Source organism: Eulemur rufifrons, chromosome 8 (assembly GCF_041146395.1).
Source record: "Eulemur rufifrons isolate Redbay chromosome 8, OSU_ERuf_1, whole genome shotgun sequence".
Lineage (NCBI taxonomy): Eukaryota > Metazoa > Chordata > Mammalia > Primates > Lemuridae > Eulemur > Eulemur rufifrons.
The window spans coordinates 38,267,230-38,291,781 of NC_090990.1; the positions used below are offsets into that span (position 1 = coordinate 38,267,230).

Consider the following 24,552-nt stretch of genomic DNA (forward strand, 5'->3'; position numbering starts at 1 on the left):
TTGCTTTTCTGCAATTCTTGATGTCCAGGTCCCGGGAATAAGCCGGAAAAGGTGGGCCAAGACAGTGGGGGCAGGGGAAAGGTTCGAGAAAACCGTTGCTGGCGGCCTCCGCCACCCAGTGTAGCCCCTCCCCCCAAGAACCGCTGTTCTTGCTCTTAATATTCAAATGCAAATTATTGATTGGTGAGGTCAGCCGCTCGCAACAGAGGGCGGGTTACTCGTTGGCTTCGGATTCTCCTTACTCCTCCACAATTAAAAAAGACTGGACAACTGGATTTAATTGTTAGGTTCCTGCTCAGGTCTCCGAGAAAACCTGGCAAACCTCTTCTGCGGTGCTCGATCTTGTGCCTTGGAGGCATGCCCTTTCCCATTGGAGAAGCAGCTCAGGACCTTATTTTTCTTTGCAACCGCAGTATTTCCACTCAGGGATGATGCAACCAACTGATGCAAGCTCCGAGAAAATCTAACTTGAGGCCTCTTATTGCAAAAATGACCTATGTGGATTTAGGACACCAGGACATAATTCACTGCAGGCATTTAACGTGTAAAGCTGCTTCTGGTTAAATCTATTTTTGTGTGTGGGTTATTTCTTCCCATTTTTTTCCCCTTTGCTGCATAACAAACAGGCCAAAATTTCCTGTCTTTCTTCCTGGTACTAGTTCAGTCCTGTAGTGCGTACTTAATGCACAGTGAAAAGGCATCCGAACAAAAGCACACACCCAAACAAAAACACACTGTTCTTTTATTAGGTTTCCTACAAGTTATAGGCACAGACACAATGGAACACTCGGGAGACTGCAAGCTCCAGGATGCAGCGCGGCCACCTGCACCTGCCGTCAATAGAAATAGCGGGCTGCGCAGAGTACGCTGGGTTTTGTAGTTCGAGTATGCGCTCCCGGGATAGGCCACTGCGGAGAGGGAGAGGCGGGGCCGGCCGTGTCACGTGCACCCTGCTCCCGCCGCTGCCGCTGCCGCCGTCGTCTTTCTCCGTCTCGTCTGAGGCAGCCATCTTGCTCTTGCCGCGTGCTGGTGTTGGAGGACCCTCCCTGCTTCAGGTGAGACCCCCGGCGGTCCCGCCACTTCACGGCCATAGGCCACTGCGCACGGTCTCCCCCCGCCCTCTTCTTCCAACACCTGCCAACCGCTCGGGCTGCCACTTCCGCCGTGGCGCGGCGAGTGGGGGCGGAGGCGGCTGGCTTGGCCTGTCGGTTACCGGCGGCGCAGCTGGGGGTCGGCACCTGAGGGAAGGTCCCCAGCACCACCGCCCCCTGTGTGGGCGCGCGGGTCCGTGCTGTTGCCGCCCGGATCCAGTCCCGGGAGGCGGTGGGCGCCCCTCCTCTGTCCCATTACTCACAGCAGTGTCGTCAGCTTTGAGCTTTAATACAGCCTATCTGTTGTCATCGCATTTGATCCTCGCGGTCTACAGATAGGGAAACCGAGGTTAGCACCCCAAGCTCTGCGGACTGAACTCCGTTGCAGCGCTCTTCGCCTTGTAATGGCAGTATTTGTTTACAAGTCTGCCTCCCTTTTGAGATACTGACTTCCAAACCCCCTCACACTGCCCGATGTTTGACCGACAGGCACAGTGTTGCACAGCTAGTGAATGGCGGTTTCAACTTCCGTTCCCACGTTCTTTCACTTTACAATAGCTTGTCCCCTCGGGAGTAGTAACAATAGTTACCATTTATTGAGTATCTTCTGTGAGCTATGCCCTAATCTAATTTAACCCTCAGAACAACTCTATGAAGTATGTGGTGTTAAACCTCTCCTAATGCAGGAGTAATACAAGTTCAGAGAGTAAAATCTTTCCGAAGCTTTAAGTGGTATTTCTGATGTCTAAGCCTGTCCTTGTCTTAGAGAAACCCTGCATAAAATACAAAGTAGGGACTAAAGGTTGATACTACTTTTGGCTCTGTGTAAATAAACATGATGGATGTAAAACTGCCCACTACAATGCTTGTAATTTAGGCACTCAATAAATATAGATGAACTTCATTGCACCCTTTCTTGAGTCCTTGAGAAGAGTGCTAAAAGATCCTTGGCTCCCCAGTGAAGAACTCGGTAATCATGTGGCTTTAGGAAGTTACTTCTCTCTTTTGAGCTTAGAAAAGGACTTCTCCCTTCTGGGCCCTCATTTCCTAATTTATTAAATTGGGAGAGATGACTGTTTTGTTTATAATTTATACCCTGCTGCTAGTGAGTATTGATACGGCCTCACCTATAAGACACGGTTGATGGGTACAATAAAGTAAAGGTCAATTGAAGAATAGAGAATTAAACCAAGTGATCTTTGAGGTCTACTCCAGATTCTGAGCTTGACCTCTCTTCTCTCGTAGACTGAGTTCAATCCTCTTTCTTACTTGAATTCCACACACCCCAACTTGCTAACAAAGAAAAGACCACCCTTCCTCCTCCCCTACCTTAAGCTTCCAACCTCCCTAAAATCCTTTTTATCTGAGATACTCCTTGGGAACAAGATTTCTCAATTCTGTTGTCCTGAACACCTGGAGTGGAATCTATTCTTTCATCTACACGTTGATTTAAAGAATTAATTTTATTCTTGCTTTTGGTTCAAACAAGTCAGGACTTTTTAATGTCTTGACTTTTCAATCTCCATCTCTTCTCTTGGGGAGTGTTACTTCAAAGTGCAGAAGAATCCCAAAGGGGCTCCCTGTGTCTAATATATTTTCACTTATCCCTCTTAGCCCCTTTTTTGTAAGAAATTCCTTAAACTCTTCCCCTCCTCCCCACCTCTATGACAGGAGATCCTTAAGCTCTTTGTTAATTCACTACACCTTCATGGCCACATTCCTTTGAGAAAAGTGAATATTGATCCTTTTCGGTGGATATTTGAGTATAGAGATTGGGATTTATATCAGCAAATTTAAGTCTGTGGCGGAGCTAAGATTGGCACGCACCTAAGACTTCTTGTTTTGGACTCCAAACACACCCCCTCCTATAAGAGTTTTTGCTACTTGAGCATTGTGATATGGTGCTGAGGAAAGAGTGAGGAATCATGAATTCTAAATGTTATTTGGGAACTGACTTTATTTAGCTTAAAGAAGAGATATATACAGATTAGTGCCTGAGTACAGTGTCAGAGCACAAAATGGTTAGTAATTATATAGCTTTGATTCTTATTTTTTTCATCTTTCAAATGAAGAAAACAATATTTTTTATCTGAATGATGATTATACATGTGTTAGAGAATTGGCCAGAGGTTTGATAGCAGCCTTTCAGTTATTCCCTCCCTCACTTCTCAGTAATGATTTGTTGATCCACAGAACAAGTAAAACAAGACTTTTAAGTTGGCTTTTATTTGTTTACATAGTGTGGAATGTAATAACCCATTCTAAACTTAAGAACTTTTTCCCTTAGGAGTATCACTGACCAGACTAGGATTCATGATTTTATAACGTTTGAATCTTCAAAATCGAGATTAGCTTTAAAAAAGTTTATTTTAAGTCTCCCCTTCCCCCCACAAAATTTAGTATTAATGTAGCAGAATATGTTTTTGTTAAATTGTGCAATGAAGCATTTTATTCTATATGCAAGAATATCTTGGAAAGTGTGACATACCATGTCAGTGCAAGGTATCATATGAACTGTGGAGAGTACTGCAGAAGCACCGAATGTCTGGAAATCTGGTTCTCTTTCCCCAATATTAACATACCATCTGACCTTGAATAGAGGACAAGACTACTTGGTATCTTGACAGCTAGACAGCCTATTGTTGAATTTCTTCTTTGTTCAGTTTTTTCTTTTTGTTATCTTTATGGTTTATAAGAAATACAGGATGTGATTCGGGAGAAAAAAATCTACTTGAATATTTTGCTAATAACATTTGGTAACAGCTCTCTGCTATAAAAATCTTTGGAGGAAAAAACTGGCTTGACTACAGAGATTTCATAATTGGTTAGGTTTAACTGAATGCCAAAGGACTGAATTATCTTTTAAGGAGGGATCTTCGTATAGGTGACTTTGAGTCCCATTCTGTTTTCTGTTCGTATATTTGACTCCCTCGTGGTAATTTAATTTTGATTTTTTAAATATCTGGTTTATGAAGCTAGAACAAGTTATTAATATTTATTAAGAATATAGGCAGTATTAATATGATCATGATATTGATGCATACTGCAAGCTCAGTGAACCAGAAGGTACTGTTTGCATAAACAGTTTTTTAATTTTGGTAAAACAGTGACTTTAACAAATCTATTTTTCCCCCCCTAGATTTACCAACAGCATGAATCAAGAAAAGTTAGCCAAACTTCAGGCTCAGGTCCGGATAGGGGGCAAGGTGAGTGTGGCATAAGAAAAATTGATAGGAGAATGTATGATTACCAGATAGTATTATTTTGGATTTGTGGTCTTTGAAAATCTAAAATCTTTTCAATAATCAAAATCAAACCACATTCCAATTTGAAAATAACTTGTCCAGACCTAAAATAGGTAAAGAGAAAACTTTTCTCTCTGATGGTGCAATGGAAATAGCCATCTTTGTTTGAGTCCTAACTTAACGTCTGCTAGTTATGTGACATAAACAAGTTACCCAACCTTGTTAAGCTTCCATTTTCTCATCTGCGAAAGAGAAATAATCCTACATAAGATGCTGCTGAAGATTAGGGTAATGTTTATAAAATGCCTAACATGGTGTCTGGCACAAAGTAGATGCTTAATAAATGTTAGACTAGCCTGCAGAACATGCCAAATGTTAGGATACATCCAGTAGACTGGGTGTATCTACTTGTGCAGTTAGGTTTATAAGAGGTTTAACTGGAGATGCTCAAGCTGTTTGTATGTTTTGTTCATTGCCAGAGTTTCCGCCCAAATTCTTACCATGTTGGTGAATATGCACATAAGATTTCTTATTCCATGTACTTGGAAGCCTAAGGAAGAGCTAGTTCTGAACACCAAAAATCTTTGATTCCTTTTAGCTGTGGCCCCGGGCTCAAGGAGAATATTCTATTCTTATCTCTGCCCAGTACAATCTTTATAAAAGGGAAAGACAGAATAGTCCTTACCTCAGACCTGGGGTAGGGATAGGTAGGACACTACTTTATGTAGCACACCCCACTGTGTCATTTACAGTGATGACAACCATAGCCCCGGGGGTTGGTCACAAGAGAGACATAAGGGAAGAAGTAACTAGTACTTTCTCATTCTTTCATAGTGATACAGTGATAGGACTCTGGAGTCATATTAACCCACTCACGTAACCACAGTAGTCACATTGTAGCATCAAGTGTGATATAATGTACCAGTGCAGAAACTAGGGATATTCGAGAACCATAGAATACACCTGGAAGAGCTTGATGCAGCACATCACTATTACATATTTTAAACCAGTGGTTGGTGCGTTCACTTAGTTGTTTCTAGAGCACAAGTCAAGGTTTCCTGCTCTTGACACAGCTCCACTTGGAAGAGAGACATGCTCACAATTACAATGAAGAATAGTGAGTGTTATAATGAAGTACAAGGTGTTCTTGCCTAGAAAAGACAAGGAAGTCATCACTGAGCTTTTATTTAAAGGATAAACAAGAATTTATCACTAGGCAGACAGATGAGAGAGTTTGGAGGTAGGGTGAAAAGGGGATTGTCATTACCATACATGCAAATCCACGTAGGGTGCTGAGATAACAGGGTACTTAATGGGATGGCTTGTTTTAGTTTGCTACAGCTAGAGTTTAGAGTATATAATGAATAGAGAATGGCAGGAAATGAAATGACCAGGTAGTTTGGGGTTCCATCATAGTTTTATATGCCATAATAAGGAGCTTGGGATTTTATCCTATAGGCATAGGCAGTGGGCAGCTATTGAATGATTTTAAGAAGGAAATGACAGCCATTTTAGAAAGGTAACTGCTGGCCTTGTGGAAAATGGAATGAAGTAGAAATCTGGCATAGAGAACAATTGAGAGGCTATTGCTCTGTTATGTGGGACAGAAATTTAGGGGTTGAGATTGACACGGTTTAATGATTGATGGGGTTTGGAGGGTGAAGAGCATGGAGAAGAGTCTGGGGTGACCCCAGATTTCTGGTGCCACCAGCTACAAAACTTAGGAAATACAGAAAGAATAGATTGGTAGACGGATAAGCTTTCAGACGTGTTGAATTTGTGATGCTGGAGGATCATTTGCGTTGAGGTATCCAGCAAGCAACTGACCTATCCAAGTCAGGAATGCTTCACAAATAAATGACCATCTATGCAAATAGTTATACTTCAGCAACTGGATGTCAGCACAGCCTTTGCTGCCAGAGCTCTCTTCCACGCCTAAAAATTGCTGAGATTAAAACCCTGCTTCCCCTCTGTAAGGCTAATTCCCCCGAGTACTACTGCAGGATCTACCCAGAGATTGAAACCACCATTCCTTTCTCCTTACCACTACCAGTTTCAGAAAGATTTAACCCTTAAGACTTAGGCTGCTTTTGGTAGTTTTCAGCTCTGCTTTAGGTTACATTTGTATAAATTGGTCCAGGAATTTAATCCATTATTTTAAATAGTTTTTCAATGGAAAAAAAATGTATTTAGAGTTTCAAAGTATCAATTTAGAAATGAACTTTTTCAATCTCAGTAAATAGTATAATTTTCAACCAATTTGCTTAGGCCAAAATTCTAAACATCATCCTAGATTCCTCTTTTCCTCATATCCCACATTTAATTTGTCAGTAAGTTATGTCTCTTGTAAGAATTTGACCTGACCCCTCACCATCTCTAGTGCCATAGCCCTCATCTCTCACAGGACTGCATTTTCCACATAGCAACCTCAGTCATAAATAGATCAAGTCACTCCTATGCTTAAAACCTTTCATTGCTTCTTATTGCAATTAGAATAAAATCCAGCTCCTGTCCATGGCATTCTAAGCTACACGATCTGGCCCTTGCCTATCTTTCTGATTCCATTTTCCTCCTTTCCCATTGTTCACTCTGCTCTAGCCATACTGGCCCATTTTCTGTCTCTAGAAAGGACAAGTTCAATCTTGTTTTATTCTGTTTGGATCACTTTTCCCCTGGTTGTGGGTCTCAACTCACTATATGTCACCTTTTCAGAGGGGCCTTCCTGGACATTCTAATAAAGTAGTGCTTTACTCCTAACCAGTTGCTTACTGTGTTCTGTTTTTGTTTTCTTAATAGTACTTATCCCATTTGAAATTATCTAATTTGTTTATATGTTTATTGACTCTTTCCTCTGACTATAATGTATGCTCCTTGAAATAAGAACTTGATCTTTTTCTTTCCTGGATTCTTAGACTCTAGAATACTCACACAGTAGGCATTTACTTCTCAATCATATCATAGTTCCCAAAATCTCAGAATATCTATAGAGTTTATTGGCAGGGGGTGGTAGGTACTATAAGAAAACATTCCTTATAGTGTTTGAAAATTGTTATAAAGTACATTAACTTGTCTTGAAGTTATAAATCGTATTTTGTTAGTAAGCAGTGTTTCGTGTTTAAGTGATAAAGGCTGGATAATGGATAAGAATAAGAATTGGCTAGAACTGACCTTCAAAAATCTGGGTTAGGCTGACAATTACAACCTCTGAGTAGTCTTATTAATCATTACTATTTAGTCAGTTTTTCATGTGGGTTTTAGTTAGATTATTGTGATGGATGGGAAGACATGATTATAATTGCCAGATGCTAGACATGCTAACACTCTGGTTATTTTTCAGGGTACAGCTCGCAGAAAGAAGAAGGTGGTACATAGAACAGCTACAGCTGATGACAAGAAGCTTCAGAGTTCTCTTAAAAAACTGGCTGTGAATAACATAGCTGGTATTGAAGAGGTATGATCACTTTGTAAGTTGTTAAATTATATGGAGAAATACCACATGCACAAATAATTGTCTAGACTTTTCAAATGTAAAATATCACCTTAGAATCTTTGATATTATCATCCAGATGTCTTTGAAGGACTGTAGCAGTTACATTTGCTTTTTGTATGAAATTGAATGATGGCCAAACAAATAATTTTAGTAGGCAGTCAAGAATTTTCATTATACTTTTCAGACATATATTTGCATGTATGACAAAATCATGTAACTGCTGTTGAATTTTAATGTAAAATAAGGTATCTTTCTAATAATATAGAAGTAAACCCCAAGATTTCTTCAAATAAGGTAGAATTTTTTTTTTTTTTTTTTTCCTGAGATAGGGTCTCACTCTGTGTGCCCAGGCTGGAGTGCAGTGGCCTGATCAGAGCTCACTGTAACCTTGAATTCCCGGGCTCAAGGGATCCTCCATTCAGCTTCCTAAGTAGCGAGGACTGCAGGCACATGCCCACCAGGCCTGGCTAATTTTTTTCTTTTTCTTTTTCTTTTTTTCTTTTTTTAGAAATGGGGTCTGGCTACGTTGCCCAGCCTGGTCTTGAACACCTAGGCTCCAGTGATCCTCTTACCTCAGCCTCCCAAAGTACTGGGATTACAGGCGTGAGCCACTGCCCCTAGCCTAAATAAGGTAGACTTTTTTTATTTTTATTTTTATTTTTTTACCTCAAGGGCACCTTTCTACAAAGCCTCTTTATTACCTCACCCAAAAGACTCGAGCAATAGCTTTACATGGATTGGATTTCTTATTAGAATTCTTTCAAAAATTATTGATTAAATTTTTTAAGTCAGTTTTTTTTGTGTTTGGTCATAATTTCAGTATATTTGCCCCCAAAGCACCAAATATGGAAAACATTTTTATTATCATTTTTAATTAGTTTATTATATTTTGATGATACTATTTTTCTCAAATACGAGACCAAAGATTAATACTACTCCAAAAGATACTCAAGGAAAATTAAAATAACATCAACTACTTGTGATGTTGCCATCTAGATCCATCTCTGCCTGATGATTCCATTTCTGATAGTAACCAATGTTTACATTTTCTTTGCCATAAGTTAAATTTAATTATAGCATTACCGTATGTGGCACCACGTCACAGTTTTTAGTAGGTTATTCATATGTGCTATAAAACTTGAATCAGAAATAATATGGAGGTGGGGATCATTAATAAAGAAGGAGCAGAGTTCCAAAGAAAAGGCAGCGAAACGGCAAATTGCCTCATGTTCCTTCCACCATCCATATATGAATGAATAAAATTAACACATTTAAATCTGCTTCGTACTTTCAAAATCAGTGTGCTGACAAAATAGTAGAAAATATAAGGGGCAAGCATCTTTTTTCCTTTCAGCTTGATGTGACTGTGCATTCTTACTCTGATAAAAGATCAGAACTTTGGCTGGGCACAATAGCTTACACCTGTAATTCCAGCCCTTTGGGAGGCCAAGGCTGAAGGATCACTTGAAGCCAGGAGTTTAATACCAGCCTGGGCAATGTAGCAAGACCCTATCTCTACAAAAAGTTAACAAATTAGCCAGGCTTTGTGGTGCACACTTGTAGTCCCAGCTACACTGGAGGCTAAGGTGGGAGGATTGCTTGAGCCCAAGAGTTTGAGGTTACAGTGAACTATGATTGATTGCACCACTGCACTCCAGCCTGGGTGACAGAGTGAGACCCTGTTTCTTAAAAAAAAAAAAAGAGAGATTAGCATTTCATTTGCAAGTCTTGAAATTAATCACTTTATACACATTATTTTTTTTTCTGAGCTGTTGAAATCTTTTATATATTTTCATTGATCTAAAATAATTTTTAGAGAGATCATTCTCTTAATCTTGGATATATTTTAGAATAAACAAATTTAAGTCCCTTCAAACCTCTCTTTAAAAATCCAAAACTTGGAAAAATGAATTAAATTGCAGTAATAGACATGAAATCTGATAGTGTTAAACTTAACCTACTTGTAAATGTTTATGCAATTTTATATCTTTGTCTACCTTTCTACCCTTCAATTCGTTTGCCCCCCAACCTCAGCATTATTGACATTTTGAACCAGGTAATTCTTTGTTGTGGGAGCTGTCCTGTGCCTTGTAGGATGTTTAGCGGCATCCCTGGCCTCTACCCTCTAGATGCTAGTACCATTCCCAACCTCCTGCTTGTGATAATAAAAAATGTCTCTAGATATTGCCATATATCCCTTGGAGACAAAATCACCCTTGGTTGAGAAACACTTCTTTAGAGAGGAAAACGATTATATTTACATCTTCCTTGCAGTATAGATTTAACTGTAATATCTTTAGGGGGATGTTTTTAATCAGATTTAAGAGACTTTATGGCTCCTACAATTGGTAAAACTTTTAGTGGAAGGGTAGCATTAATTTTATAAATGTTTTACAATGAAATAAGGAACCAGTTAATCTTCGATCTTTACAGAATACAATCAAACTTACACTGCTGTGCTGTGGTCATGGTATTGTAACTGAAGTTATCATAATAAAGTACTTAATGGTAGTCATCAACACTTACTGAACATCTACTGTATGCCAAGCATTTTGCCAGGGACTTACTAGACAATGGTACATAAGATATTATTCATGGCTTCTGTCCTTTATAGTTTACAGTCTAGTAGGGAGACTAACTAGACAATTAGACAAATATGTATTACCCCCTTTCAGCATCACAGTATATCCCTTTGAGTTGGTTGTTGGTTACAGATGAGAGAGCTGAGGCTTAAAGAGTTAGATACCTACCCTAGATTACATAGCTAGTAAGTGCTGGAATTCTAGATTTAAACTAAGGTGTGTCAAAACCAGAGTTTGGGCTGGGCACGGTGGCTCATACCTGTAATCCTAGCACTCTGGGAGGCCAAGGCAGGAGGATTGCTTGAGCTCAGGAGTTCAAGACCAGCCTGAGCAAGACCGACACCCCATCTCTACTAAAAATAGAAAAAATTAGCTGGCCATGGTGGTGCTTGCCTATAGTCCAGCTATTTTGGAGGCTGAGGTTGTAAGATCACCTGAGCCCAGCAGTTTGAGGTGGCAGTGAGCTATGATCACACCACTGCACTCTGGCCTGGGTGACAGAGCAAGACTCTGTCTTCAAAAAAAAAAACCAAAACATAGTTTATACTATTCGTTAATATATGCTGCTTTTGGTCTTTTCATTTATACTTTCTTATACTCACTCTTGGTCTTTTCCTTTCCTCTTGCCCCTTCCCTACATCACCCCCCACCCCCGACCAAAAAAAATGAAAGTAAGAGTGTACCTGCCTTATATCCTGTATTATTGAGCACCTACGATGCAGAATTCATCCGGGGAGGGCGGGGGGGACTCTTTTATTAAAAAGATTTGTTCTGTGAAATCTGGATTCGGTCAAAAGGCTGCACTCAAGGATCCAGAAGGCCACAGGTGGCCTCAAGGCTGTGGGTTCCCCGCCCCTGAAAGAAACCCTCCTCAGAATTTCTAAGGACATTGCTGTTTCTCTTTTTTCAGGTTTTTTTGTTTTTGTTTGTTTGAGATGGAGTGCAGTGGCCCAATCATAGCTTGCTGTGGCCTTGAATTCCTGGGCTCAAGTGATTCTCCTACTTCAGCCTCCTGAGTAGCTAGAACTACAGGCACATGCCACCATGCCCAGCTAATTATTTTTTATTTTATTTTTTTTCCTTATTTTTTGTAGAGATGGGGTCTTGCTATGTTGCCCAGGCTGGTCTTGAATTCCTAGCCTCAAGTGACTCTCCTGCCTCAGCGTCCCAAAGTGCTGGGTTTACAGATATGAGCCACTACATGCCCAGCCTCCTTTTTTAGGTCTTAATGTAGGTGTTATTTCCTCCCAGAAGCTTTCCTGGTAGCACCCTTCCACAAAATTTATGCAGAAGTTTAGGTGCCTTTCCTATGTGCCTCCACAATGCCCTGTATTTACTTTTACTATAGCACTTATTAAACTGTGTGGTGAGTTCTTTTTTGACTTTGCCACTACAATTCTAACTTTTTGAGGAATCATAGCCCCCAAAACATCACACAGAGAATTAATACTACATAATAGGTATGTGTACACTCCAGCTGCTTCCGTGCCTTCCCCTACCCCTGTGTTCCTTGTCTTCCAACCCTCACAAACTAGTTGCAGGGAAAATATACATAAAGTAATTAATACAACGTAGCAACTATAAAATTTCTGAATACTTAAACCTAAGATGGAGACGAATTTTACTTTTTTTCTTCTTTCTTCTTTCTAAAATTGATTTTTTGAAAACCAAGATATTTGTACTTTATATAACTCTTTGAAGATCTAAAATGTTGCTATTTAGGAACATTTAGTATACTATTAATACATATAACCTGGCTTGCTTAACTTTTTTAACAGTTTTGGGTTAAAAAAAACTTGAGAGGGAAAAAAAGGAGCTAGTGTGTTAAATGTATACATGAAAACATGTATATGGCTTCCAGAAACAGATATGAAAATATATATGTATGTATCTTAGAATAGAAGAAACATTAATTATAATTTTGTTATTTTTACTTTGGGATGTTTTAAACTTGTTACAAAGTGCTAAACTCAGGAATATACTATCTTGTTTTTGGCAGTTTAAGATAAAACACTTTTGAAAAGAGAAGACACCATTGTCATGGGTGTAAAACAAAAATAATATTACAGTGCCTTCTGTGCTTAGACCTTCAAAGCATGAAACAAGTAGAAAGTAATTAGTTTGGTGGGTGAAGATCAGGGAAATCAGTGGTGGGTTTCAAAAGCTCATTGAATGCACTTTTGCCAAATGAAGTTCTAATCTTAATTTATAGGCTGTCAGTGACACCTTTTTTTTTTCACTTCCAGAGCTTAATTTATGTCCTCTTCAGAAACTTTAAAAACTGAAAGACTGGATTAAGATAAGCTTCTGGTCTTTTATGTATTCACTAGTTTATTGATTTAGTATAATAGATTATATATGGATTTTTTTTTTTAACATGTTACCAAAGACAGAGAAATCCAAAACTGAAAAAGTAAGGGATAGGGGCATGTCAGACTATTTCATACAAAGGTCAAGTAAGTAACCAGGTTTTTGGAAGGAATTCTTAGGCAAACTCTCAGATTACAATCAAGAACCAAATTTCTGAAAATGTTTTATGACATTTGAAGATACTTGAATGTGCTTATTATTTGGTAATCTAGTCGAACATACTGACTGTGGTGTCACCTTTCTTCCCCTGATAATATGTATCTACTGACAATAGGATCTATTCCATTTCTCAGAAACAGTTGATTTTATCTGATTTATTTGGTAAGAAATGTCAAAAAAGCGCTCTGATTCAGATGCCCTAATTATTCAAGTTGCTTCATAGAGATTTATTATTATATTCAGAGGATAGTTTCTATGTTATTTGGGGTGTAATTCTGTTTCTTTGAAACCTTCCTTATTGTTCCAGGCAGAATCAACCCTTTGTCTGTACTTATACTGCTTTTAGCAGAATTTTGCTTTGCTATAGTACATTTATTACCATCTCATATTGGCGCACAATTGGTTGACTCTTCCCAGAGTTCCTTCTTCATCCAGCTAGAGCCTCAGGTGCCCATAGGTGGACAGCTCTGAGTACCGGAGAGTAAAAGGGAAGCACTATGTCTCATTCATCTTATCTTTCCACAGTATCCATACTTTCTCTCTTAGGATCCTGTTCTTTTAGCTTTTTGTTTTGGTTTTTACTATTTTTTTATTGTAGTAAAATATATATAACACAAAATCTGCCATTTTAACCATTTTTAAGTATGCAGTTCAGTGGCATTAATTATGTTCACAGTGTTATGTAACCATCACCACCATCCATTTCCAGAACTTCTTCTTCTTCCCTGATACGGTACCCATTAAACAATAACTCCTTGTTCTCCTCTCTCTCAGTGCCTGGTAACCTCCAATCTATTTTCTATTCTATGGATTTGCCTATTCTAGATAGTTCATATAAGTAGAATCATGCAATATTTGTCCTTTTGTGCCTGGCTTACCTTACTTAGCGTAATGTTCTCAAGGTTCTTCTATGTTGTAGCATATATCAGAACTTTACTCCCTTCATAGCCGAATTATACTCCATTGTATGGGTATACCACATTTTGTCTATTCATCTGTTTATGCGCATCTTTTGTTTTTAAAATAGCTTTCTTCCCCTCAATATAAAAATATATTACCATTGTAGAAAATTAGGAGTATAGAGAAAATATAAAGAGGACAATAACATTCAACCATAATTCTTCCAGACAACTACTATTAGTCTTGCATTTAATCTTTCCAGTCCTTATATGCATATATTTTTGACATATCTAGATGCACGATTTACAATCCTTTTTTAAAAAAATAGCATTATAGTATAAAAATTGTTTCATTCAAAAACTCCTAATAATCATCAGTCCAGGTGTCTACATACATTCTAATATGTGGCTATACTGTACCATAATTTAATATTTTTTATTATACATTGTAATGTTTTGATAATAAAAGAATCATATGTTGAATTTTTCTATACATAGATATTTATCTTCCTCTCTGATTTCCTTCAGATTCTTGAAAGTACAATTACTGGCTGAAAGGGCAGTGAACATTTTTAGAACTCTTTCATCCGTATTGCCAAATTGCTTTTCATAAAGAATATGCCGGTTCACACTACCTACAGCATAGCTATAGAAAATCCCTGTCTCATCAGACTCTTTCCACCAGAGAGTAAGAAAGTGATCCCAGCATAAGGTATAGTGGTAGTCTAATAACAGCGGTAAGCTTTAGCTCAAAGTAGCCTTTAGAAATAAGCAGGTGCTGAGTGAGAAGAATTGAATGTGAAGGACATCAGCTTATGAGAGTGTGTGCAAATCTGACATTTTCCAGCCTCATAATTCCGCAGACACTTATGTGCCTTATTCTTAAGAAGTCTGTTATTTCACCCCATTAAGATATTGGAAGAAGTCAATAAAAGATGAATTTCCAGATAAACATTTAAGTGCCATTACATACAGGAAGGAATGGCAGTAAAACTTGATTTTAAGACAACTGTTAATTCTCATAACTACAGCTAGCTGGCCTAGTGTAGCTGGACATGGATACAAAAAATACATAGACGAATTCAAGCCTCCTCTATGAACTAAAAGGGCAGTTATTAGCAAGAACTGTGGAGTCAAGTGTAACTTTGTAAGCCTACTCTAGCCATAAAAGTTTACTGCTATTTAGGAATAAAGTGAGCATCAGAGTCACCAGGTAGAAGCCTGCTATGACTAATATATGTACTCTACTCAGAGGCCAACAAAGGGAGGGGTTAAAGTGTTTGACAGCAGCATAGAGGGTCCAACCAGCAGTTGCCAGGAATGACTTAAAATGGCCCTGAATTCTACGGGACAGGTTGGGCTGATTCTGAAAGGTCAAAACTATAGGGAAAGTCAAGTCAAAGATACAGCCCAGAAGGTTCTGGGCATCTTCACTGGGGCACTACTGGTACTATTTCTAAACCTTGATAGGACCCATCATCTGGTATTTGGGGAGTTGAGGTCTTACAGCATCCATGATTTTAGAATAAATTGTGTAGGAGGTATCCATTCATTCAGCAGATTTGAGCGATTACTGTGTGCTAGATACTTGGAGTACTGTGTCTAATAAGGCATGGTGTCTCATCTCAATAAATTCACCTTCTAGTAAGGTCAAAGATTTGCAAAAACAATTAATACTACAAGACAGTTCTATATAATAGCAGTACCCATGAAGTGCACTAGGTGCATATACTACCTTAAGTTTTCACAGAGAAAGAAGCATCTTACCTGAGTTTTGGATAAATGGGAATTTGCAAGGTGGAGAAGTAGAAAATGGTTCTTTCTAAACAGTGAAAACAGCACATGTAAATGCCCTAGGGATGAGAGGACAAAATGTTTTCTGCTAATAACTACAAGATATGTCAGTATTGTTAGAGCAAAAAATGAGAGCAAGGCCATCCTGTGTTTTGGACTAGGGTCTCAAAATGCCTCGTTCTCCATAGCTCAAGTAGAATCCTTTACCTTCAGCTACCTTTAAGTGGGAAAAAAATCAGTTTGATATAAAGGGGATGTTTGTTTGAAAAGGGGACCTAAGTGCTGGTATATTAGCTAGTTTAGTAGTCTTTTTTTTTTTTTTTTTTTTGCTTGGCTGCTCCTTGTTCTTATCCCGTATATAGATTATATGACTTACTTAAACCAAACTGCATAAAATCACTGGAAGAATTGAAGTCTCCATATGAAATGTATGCAGTTTGCTTTGTGAGGCTGGTCCAAAGCTAGTGAGTTATCTCACTGGATTGTTCATGGTCGGTTACAGATTGAACTCCTTGTTCTACCCTTTTCCCCTTCTCACTACTGCACTTGACTGGTCTTTAAAAAAATTTTTTTGCTTTGTGAATTTAACAAGTTCCTTATCCTTTTTTTTGCCTAAAAGGTTAGCAGAGCTATCTAACTGATCTTGCTCAGCCAAACAATTCATCACTCGATAGTTTCTAATAGCTTGTGCCCAGGCAATTTATATAACCATGTCATTTGCTCAATAGGAAGGAAGAAATGTTAGATAGAAATAGAATTTTCTGGCCTTTTAAACTTCTATTAGTTCATTCTTTATATTCTAAAATTAACTAAACTCTTCACTTCTTTGTGGACCTTTCTGTTCATGAAGGTACATCTTTTATACCACTTCATTTAAAACAACCATGAATAAATTTATTTCTATTTCACATCTGAGATGAAATTCATCTTGCTTTTTACACTAAACTCAAACAGCATATTTCAAACTAGAAAGACCCATATCAAGATGTAACATAGGCTGGGCATGGTGGCTCACGCCTGTAATCCTAGCACTCTGGGAGGCCGAGGCAGGAGGATCACCTGAGGTCAGGAGTTAGAGACCAGCTTAAGCAAGTGGGAGACTCTGTCTCTACTAAAAATAGAAAAATTAGGTGGGTGTGGTGGCACATCCCTGTAGTCCCAGCTACTTGGGAGGCTGAGGCAGGAGGATTGCTTGAGCCCAGGAGTTTGAGATTGCTGTGAGCTAGGCTGATGCCATGGCACTCTAGCCCAGGCAACAGAGTGAGACTTTGTCTCAAAAAAAAAAAAAAAAGATGTAAAATATAACTTAACATTTAGTCTTGGAAGAGAAACTTGATTTCAGGAGCATGAAGATAATGGGTTAAAAAAATGGAAGAGGACTGGGCATGGTGGCTCACGCCTGTAATCCTAGCACTCTGGGAGGCCAAGGCAGAAGGATCGCTTGAGGCCAGAAGTTCGAGACCAGCCTGAGCAAAAGCGAGACCCATCTCTACTAAAAAAATACAAAGAAATTAGCTGGACAACTAAAAATATATAGAAAAAATTAGCTGGGCATGGTGGCACATGCCTGTATTCCCAGCTACTTGGGAGGCTGAGGCAGAAGGATTGCTTGAGCCCAGGAGTTTGAGGTTGCTGTGAGCTAGGCCAACGCCACAGCACTCTAGCCTGGGCAACAGAGTGAGACACTATCTCCCCCCGCAAAAAACAATGGAAGAGAAGCTTGAGCAGAAGGAAAATTCATGAGTTTGTTTATTGATTTTGGCCCCATGTTAGCCTCTTCTTTTGTAACCAGTAAGATATATATTAACCATATACCTGTGCTGTTTTTCTTTTGTATTCTTCATTTGACCTATATTCTGAGATAAATAATTGTCTGTCAAGTTCTCCTTGGGCTACAGAATTGAATTTTTATGGGCAAATAAATGTTTTAACCATGCAAATGATAGGAAGGAAACTAAAGAGCAAGTTGGGAAACCCAGGTTAAAGTCCTTGGTTTGCACTTAACCCCAGCTATTTGTCCTTGAGTATGTTTCTTAGCCAAGAACTCTTGTCTTCAGTATTTATTTCTTTAACATAAAGGATTTGAACTGGAAGACCTTTAAGTTCAATAAGTATATAGCCTGAATTTTTTTTTAAATTTTTTTCTTTTTCCTCCTTCCATAGGGTATCGTCTGAATTTTTTAAAAGAATACTGATTTTAAATTTCTTGTGATTTTAATGTCTATAAATAAAAAATGTTTGAGACTCTTTGTAACTTTGTAGTAAACCATGTGATTTGATCTTGATTTGGAAAATAAAGTCCTACCCATATCTTTATTTATTCTTTTCCTGTACTAAAATTATGTGCTTCTAGGCTAGATCCAGAGCAGCATCCCATTTCATATCCACTGTCATCCTTCTCAAGCCCTTCCTCTCCCAGATTTCAGCCACTTTAACATTGAACTTTTCTACCAAAACTATAATTATCTTTGAAGTATATAACTTAATTCTAGAGTTAATATTAAGTAACTCACAATGCCATTTGTTTATAACAGCTGGATTAAATGCTTATTGTGTGTGATATACTTAATAGAACCTTGAGTATAATACTGAGAGAGGGAAGGGTGTAGAATTGAAATAGTGTTTTTTATCAGAAAAAGTTGGGAACTCATTTGTGGGGTTTAGTTATAATTTTCCAGGGATTAGCCTTTATTTTCTCTGTGTTCCAGGTCTTGCCTGAAATTTAGAAGTCCCTTTCTTCCCCTTCCTTTCTGGTGCTGTCAGTAGTGGTGATCACCTCTGAGGAAGAAAAGCCCACTTCCCACTGACCATGGAGAACACTCAGCATCTCTGCTTGATTGTGACAAGGGCAGTTTTTGGATGGAACATGAAATGCTTCTAAAGTAGCCAAGAGTTAACTCTCCTAACCTTTTTATATTAATAAGCATGTTACCACCAAGGTAACTTACTCAGTGGAATCAACTACACAGTAGAATCACATTATTTACACATTTAACTTATGCAAATTCAACTCTACAAAAAAAAAAAAAAAAAAATCCCCAGAAAGTACATGAGTGAAAGAGAAAAATAATTTAAATAGTACGTGTTCAACCTTCCATTTCAGTAAGTCCCAGGCAATGGATGAAATCAAATCTGAAACAGTTCATATTAGTGAAAGTTATGGAAAGAATGTGAGGGCGATTTTAAAGGTTTCTCAGTCATAGATAAAGCATGTTCAGGTAGCCAGGGAAGTGGGTGGGAGAGCTTCTTTGACCTTACAGGGGTATTGAAGGTTGTGGAGAAGCTACCCTTAAGAATTAGAGGAAATGACAAAATCCCCTATAAAGAATGACATGATGAGAACAAGGTGAAATTTTTATAATTTATTAAGTGTTTGAAGGAGTGAAACACCTGGTTGATTAAATTTCTGAGTGTTCTTTATGGATTTTCAGTGGTTATTTTTGCCATATACTATTTCCCCTTTACAGGCAGTCCCCTAAGAAAGATGCTGCCCCACCAAATAGTAATTACGTTGATTTTGATAGCATAAATTGAGTAATTCATTAAGAAGCAAGTTCTTGGCTGATAATTCCATTTTTTTTTTTAAATGTGGGCATGAATTTCCTTCTCTTAGAAGTCTTTGAATTTAAAATCTAGATTCTATAACAAAATGACTATTTTTTGACCTTCCTAGTAATTTGTACAGGCTACACCATTGTACTTTATTACTGGGGTCCTTTTCCACTCATGTCCTCTGCTTAGCTATAATTACTACCTTAGCATTGCATAATTACCAAGTAAAAAACCATAATTGGCTAAGTTGCTTTTTATTTTATTTTATTTATTTTTAAGCAAGTCAAATTTAGCAGTGGGGGGCTGTATACCAACTTTAGTGGCACTAATGTTAATAAGTTCTGATAACTCACTATCGTTGGACCAGCCATAAGTTGCTTTTTAAAAAGATACTGTTTAGTTGTACCTAGCATGTAAAATACATTTTCCTTCTGTGATCATACAGGTGAACATGATTAAAGATGATGGGACAGTTATTCATTTCAACAATCCCAAAGTCCAAGCTTCCCTGTCTGCTAACACCTTTGCAATTACCGGTCATGCAGAAGCTAAACCAATCACAGAAATGCTTCCCGGAATATTAAGTCAGCTTGGTGCTGACAGCTTAACAAGCCTTAGAAAGTTAGCTGAACAGTTCCCACGGCAAGGTAAGTATTTTAATTTCATACCTCTTTCTCCCCCAACCTTAAAGAACCTAATTTAAAAAGTGGGCTGGGCACAGTGGCTCACACCTGTAATCTCAGCACTTTGGGAGGCTTAGGCAGAAGGATCTCATGAAGCCAGGAGTTTGAGACCAGCCTGGGCAACATAGTGAGACTCCATTTCTAAAAAAAAAATTTTTTTAAATTAGCCAAGCATGGTGGCATGTACCTGTTGTCCTAGCTACTCAGGAGGTTGAGGCAGGAAGGATCACTTGAGCCCCGGAGTTCGAGGTTGCAGTGAGCTATGATCACACCACTGTACCTCAGCCTAGGCAACACAGCGAGACCCTGTCAATGAATGAATGAATGAATGAATGCCCCATCTTAAATTGAATTTGCCCATATGTAATTATTTTACTTTCTATAAAGTCACTTGTATGTTTCATAAAATTTTAAGTTTCTTTCTTTAGTAATTATGTAGTATAGCATATAGAATATTCAGAAACATTTTGGTAATAATATAGTAAGTTCAGAGGTAATTGCCTAAAAGGAAAGTGCTGGGATCTACAGGCCACAATTTAAACAGTTAATTTGATATTCACTGCTAATTAATGACAACCAGAAAATACTGTTATCAGAGAACTATATTTTTGTCAAATATTGTTGATTGCACTGTAGATGTAACAACCATAAGTTGTGAATTTCCAAGATAGTCCTGATTTCAAATATGTATTATTGCCCCTAAAAACCAAAAAGGCTAGTATTTCAGCGCCTATACTACAAAAGAAATGGGAAAAGACTTGAATGTTAATTTTTTATTTGGAGAAGATGGCCACCATAAATTTAATGTCTTTTTACTCAGACTCATTTGAATTATTCCATTTTGCATATAAATTTTACCTTTGCTGCACACTGAAATTGCCAGCTATATTGGTGTGTATCTAAGTTAAAGTTTTGTTGATTTTAATGTTACTTAAGCGAAGAAATATGAATAGCATTTTAGATTGACAATATTTAGCTTTTTCTGAGCAAACATGAGATTTAGACAGGAAAAAAGGATAAACATTTTAATCATTCTGTTAAAGGTCTTTGTTGTTGTCAATGATTAACAACATTAAAATAAACTTTTTGTAGTCTTGGATAGCAAAGCACCAAAACCAGAAGACATTGATGAGGAGGATGATGACGTTCCAGGTAAATGACATTTCTTTAGTCTTAAGATTTTTAGCATCTCATTTCACTCATTGCATGGATGACTTTCAGGTTTTTGTTGATGAGGAGCTCATGAATTTAAATTGATTCACAATGATGTGTGGATAGGATTTAATGAAAAAGAATAACTACCACCTTCCATTTAGAATTTAGAACTTTGAAATTGTCGTACAAAGCTCTGCTGCCTGCATTTATTAAATGGAAATCACTGTGATTATAAATTTGCATAGTTATTGTTATAACATTTCTGTGTGAATTATAATTGACATATGAAAATGCTGTTCACCATAATGGTTTGCATAGACAGAAAAGATGAACATTTCCTTAGGATTACTGTTGTAAGTCGATAATTAAATTTTTATTAGTGAGATCCCACGAGTTTATTTCTGCCTGTTGTATGTTTTCAGGCTAATTCTAGTTTCAATAATTTTGTTTTTGTTTGGTTAAGAAGTTTAGAGTTTCATGTACCTCTTTTTCCTTTTTTGTATTCTTTGATTCACATACCTTTTTTTTTTTTTTTTTCAGATCTTGTAGAAAATTTTGATGAGGCATCAAAGAATGAAGCTAACTAAAATTTTTTTCTGGTTTTTGGAAGCTGGCATGGACTAGATTTAACAAATCAGCTGTGTGGTTCCAAAGTTTTACAGACACGGAGAACATCACCTGTTACTAGTTCAGTAATATAAATATTTTGTATATTAATAATGCTGTTTGTTCAGCATTTTTTTGTCATTTGATTTTGCATTTTGCACTTCCTCCCAGGATCTATTCTTTTGGTCAAAATATGAAGTATTGGTGCAGTTTGAGGGTGTTTTGGTTTTTGATTCTTGGGTTTTTTGTTTTTTGTTGGGGTATTTTTGGTGTATGTATGTGTATATATGCGTGTAGGTATGTATGTATACAGTGGAGAGCAAATTGGAAAACAGTTCTATTTATCCTTCTCCTTCCCCCAGTGGAAATAAAACAACTCTTTACATTTGTTACTTTTTTTTTCCCACCAATAATGCACAGAATTAATGAAAAGTGAGTATCTTGGATTTCAGATCTGAAGAGATTTTCCATTGGAGGTTTGGTTTTAATTTGCTTGGTTAACTATCATATTTTTCATACATTTCTCTGAGTTTAAAATGTCGAGATATTTTGCCACCAGCTTCATGCTGGAGTGATGGGTAGCATATCTTTGGTGTGGTTGCCTTAGATTCACTTACCTAGACAGGCCCATAAGAATTTCTTTTACTAGCTTTCTTCCTAAATGCCTGTTTTCCTCTCCTTTTGGTCTCCAAATGGCCTGGTCAGCCTTTGGTAATGTTCTTCCTCATCTTCTATCTAGCTTGAGAAGGATGTTCTCCATATAGAGTTAAGTGAGTGCCTAATCTCTCGTTTTGTAAGATTTTGTTCCCTCATTTTGAGGAACAACAGCTTCATCTTCAGCATTTCCTGTTGATTTTTACAGTGTGGTAGATTTCAAACTGGAATAGCTAGCATGTGCTTGCTAAATAATTTTATGCCAGCCTTATCCTATATCCTAGCTGTTCTTAATAGCAGGTGCAAAAATGCCTCTTTTTCAGCAAGATTGAATTTGGGAATGTCCTTTTGAATCAGAAGAAAATAGGCCGTAGACTCATCCCCCAGCACAAATGGGCATTCTGTGAAATGGTACTGGCCCTAGGAGGATTTCCTCAACCACTGTCCTACTCTTGGCCATAACCTACCTCTGGGTTGGACCTTACTATTGTAGCTGCTCACAACACCCTCCTGCATGCTTAGACTAATGTTTTGGGGGGAGCACTGGTAAAACACAGTATTTATTTTTTCACCTCCTTTCAGAGGACTTGGAGGTAAGTTGCATTCATTTACTCAAGTTTCCCTCTTGCTGTCTGATAAAAGCTTGCATTTTGCTATATCAGCATTTGTTATAGCCAATGTTTAAGGATAAGATTTAGAAAATCTATCATTTCCTGGCCCATCATCAAACTAACTATGGCTTAACTTTGCAGCATACCAACTTTTATGTCAAGCTAGATATCTTTATTTGATATCTAAAGTGGAAGACCAACAAACTATTCAGAGATCTATAGACATGAAGGCAAAGCTGTGTATTTTTTTCATCCAAACACCTCAATTTATTTTATAAATTTGTTCATTTTTCCTGTTATGTTTTATATGATATATGGACTTAACAAAATAAAATAACAGTAATAACAGTACAAAAGAGGAGAATATTTCCTCTTGTGCTTCTCTTATTCCTGTCTACAGAATTTCCTTTTGTATTACTCTTCTATTCTCCATCACAAATGAATTTTAGTACGGTCATTATTTGAAATAATGTCTCATTCATTGTTAGGTCAGTAGTTCTGCATGGTCTACATAATCCAGAAGTCTGTTCCTCTGGTTATCCCAAAGGGACAAATTGTAGAGCAGAAAGAGTTAGGGGGACCACTTCAAGTGGCTAGAAACAAATAAAGATAAGCAGTGTAGTTAATGAAAAACAGCATATGTCTAGAAGTCAGGAGACTTGTGTTCTAGTCCAGACTCTGGCATTAATTTTGTGATTGTGGGCAGGTCACCTAACCACTCTAAAATTCATCATCAGTCAAATAAGATGTTTCTAAATCTAAAGTTTCTTCTGCAGTTCTGTGAACCTCATTTCTGAAAATTTGCAAGGAGGGGATTCTACCATCTGTTCAGAGATGTCTATTTTTATCACTAACCATAAATCTTTGTGTATATGCGCTTCTGCTTTTCCCCTTTTGATCATATTTTAGCTACTTACCCAGAGGATCTCTGGTCAGTGTTCCCTTTTATCTTATTGACAACAATTCTTAATGGCTAGCCTGTCTTTGAGAGCATCAAAGAAATCCTCAGCAAAAAGAAATATTCCTGCCTTTAGCAGAGGTAGACATAGGATAAGAGTATGGATGAAAATTTTGTAAATTATAGCGTTCTTGGCATAAATAGGAATTAAATAGTTTTTTTAATATATAAAGAACTAATTGCTAAATATGTGCTTTTTACTAAGATTAGGTATTTTTTGCCAAGATAACAATTACAAATCACTTCCTGGGGAAATTGGCCTTAAAATATTAGGATAATTCAAGAATTGTCTGTAGAAAATTGATTCATGATCTTAATTTTTGTGGTTAGTCCTTTTAGGTTTTCGTAAAACTACTCACTTATAACTGTTTTGGGCAAGCCCAAAGTAAATGATTGGGCCCTTATATCTGTTTTACCCTTATTTTTCCTATTAAGTAACGTTTTAAGAATACATCGAGCACCTTAATTTGTTGTTAACTAGTGCTTACAGGATTCCATTAAATTCATTTTAATAAGTGTATCATGTTCTTGTGAAAAACCCATATCTGGGATGTGTTTAATTTGTTTTAATTCAGTGTTTAACCCTAAGTACCCATAAATAAGATATCATAAGAAATAGTATAGTGAGAAGAGCACAGGTTTTTAGATAGAGATCAATTCCACTATCTGCTGTTACACTAACCTCTCCACAGGGCTGCTGCAG

General features: G+C 37.6%; 1 protein-coding gene across 2 annotated transcripts; it reads left to right on the plus strand.

Moving 5' to 3' along the window:
• Positions 1-997: 997 nt before the first annotated feature.
• Positions 998-23,210, plus strand: BTF3L4 (basic transcription factor 3 like 4). Of its 2 annotated transcripts, XM_069477939.1 has the most exons (6): positions 998-1,055; positions 4,231-4,297; positions 7,674-7,787; positions 19,628-19,829; positions 20,958-21,017; positions 21,561-23,210. In XM_069477939.1, the coding sequence occupies exons 2-6, from the start codon at positions 4,244-4,246 to the stop codon at positions 21,605-21,607; spliced, it is 477 nt and encodes a 158-aa protein (XP_069334040.1). In that variant the 5' UTR covers positions 998-1,055; positions 4,231-4,243; the 3' UTR covers positions 21,608-23,210. The 2 variants fall into 2 exon arrangements, with proteins under 2 accessions (XP_069334040.1, XP_069334041.1); XM_069477940.1 differs by lacking the exons at positions 998-1,055; positions 4,231-4,297; positions 7,674-7,787 and adding an exon at positions 18,343-18,569.
• Positions 23,211-24,552: the final 1,342 nt, after the last annotated feature.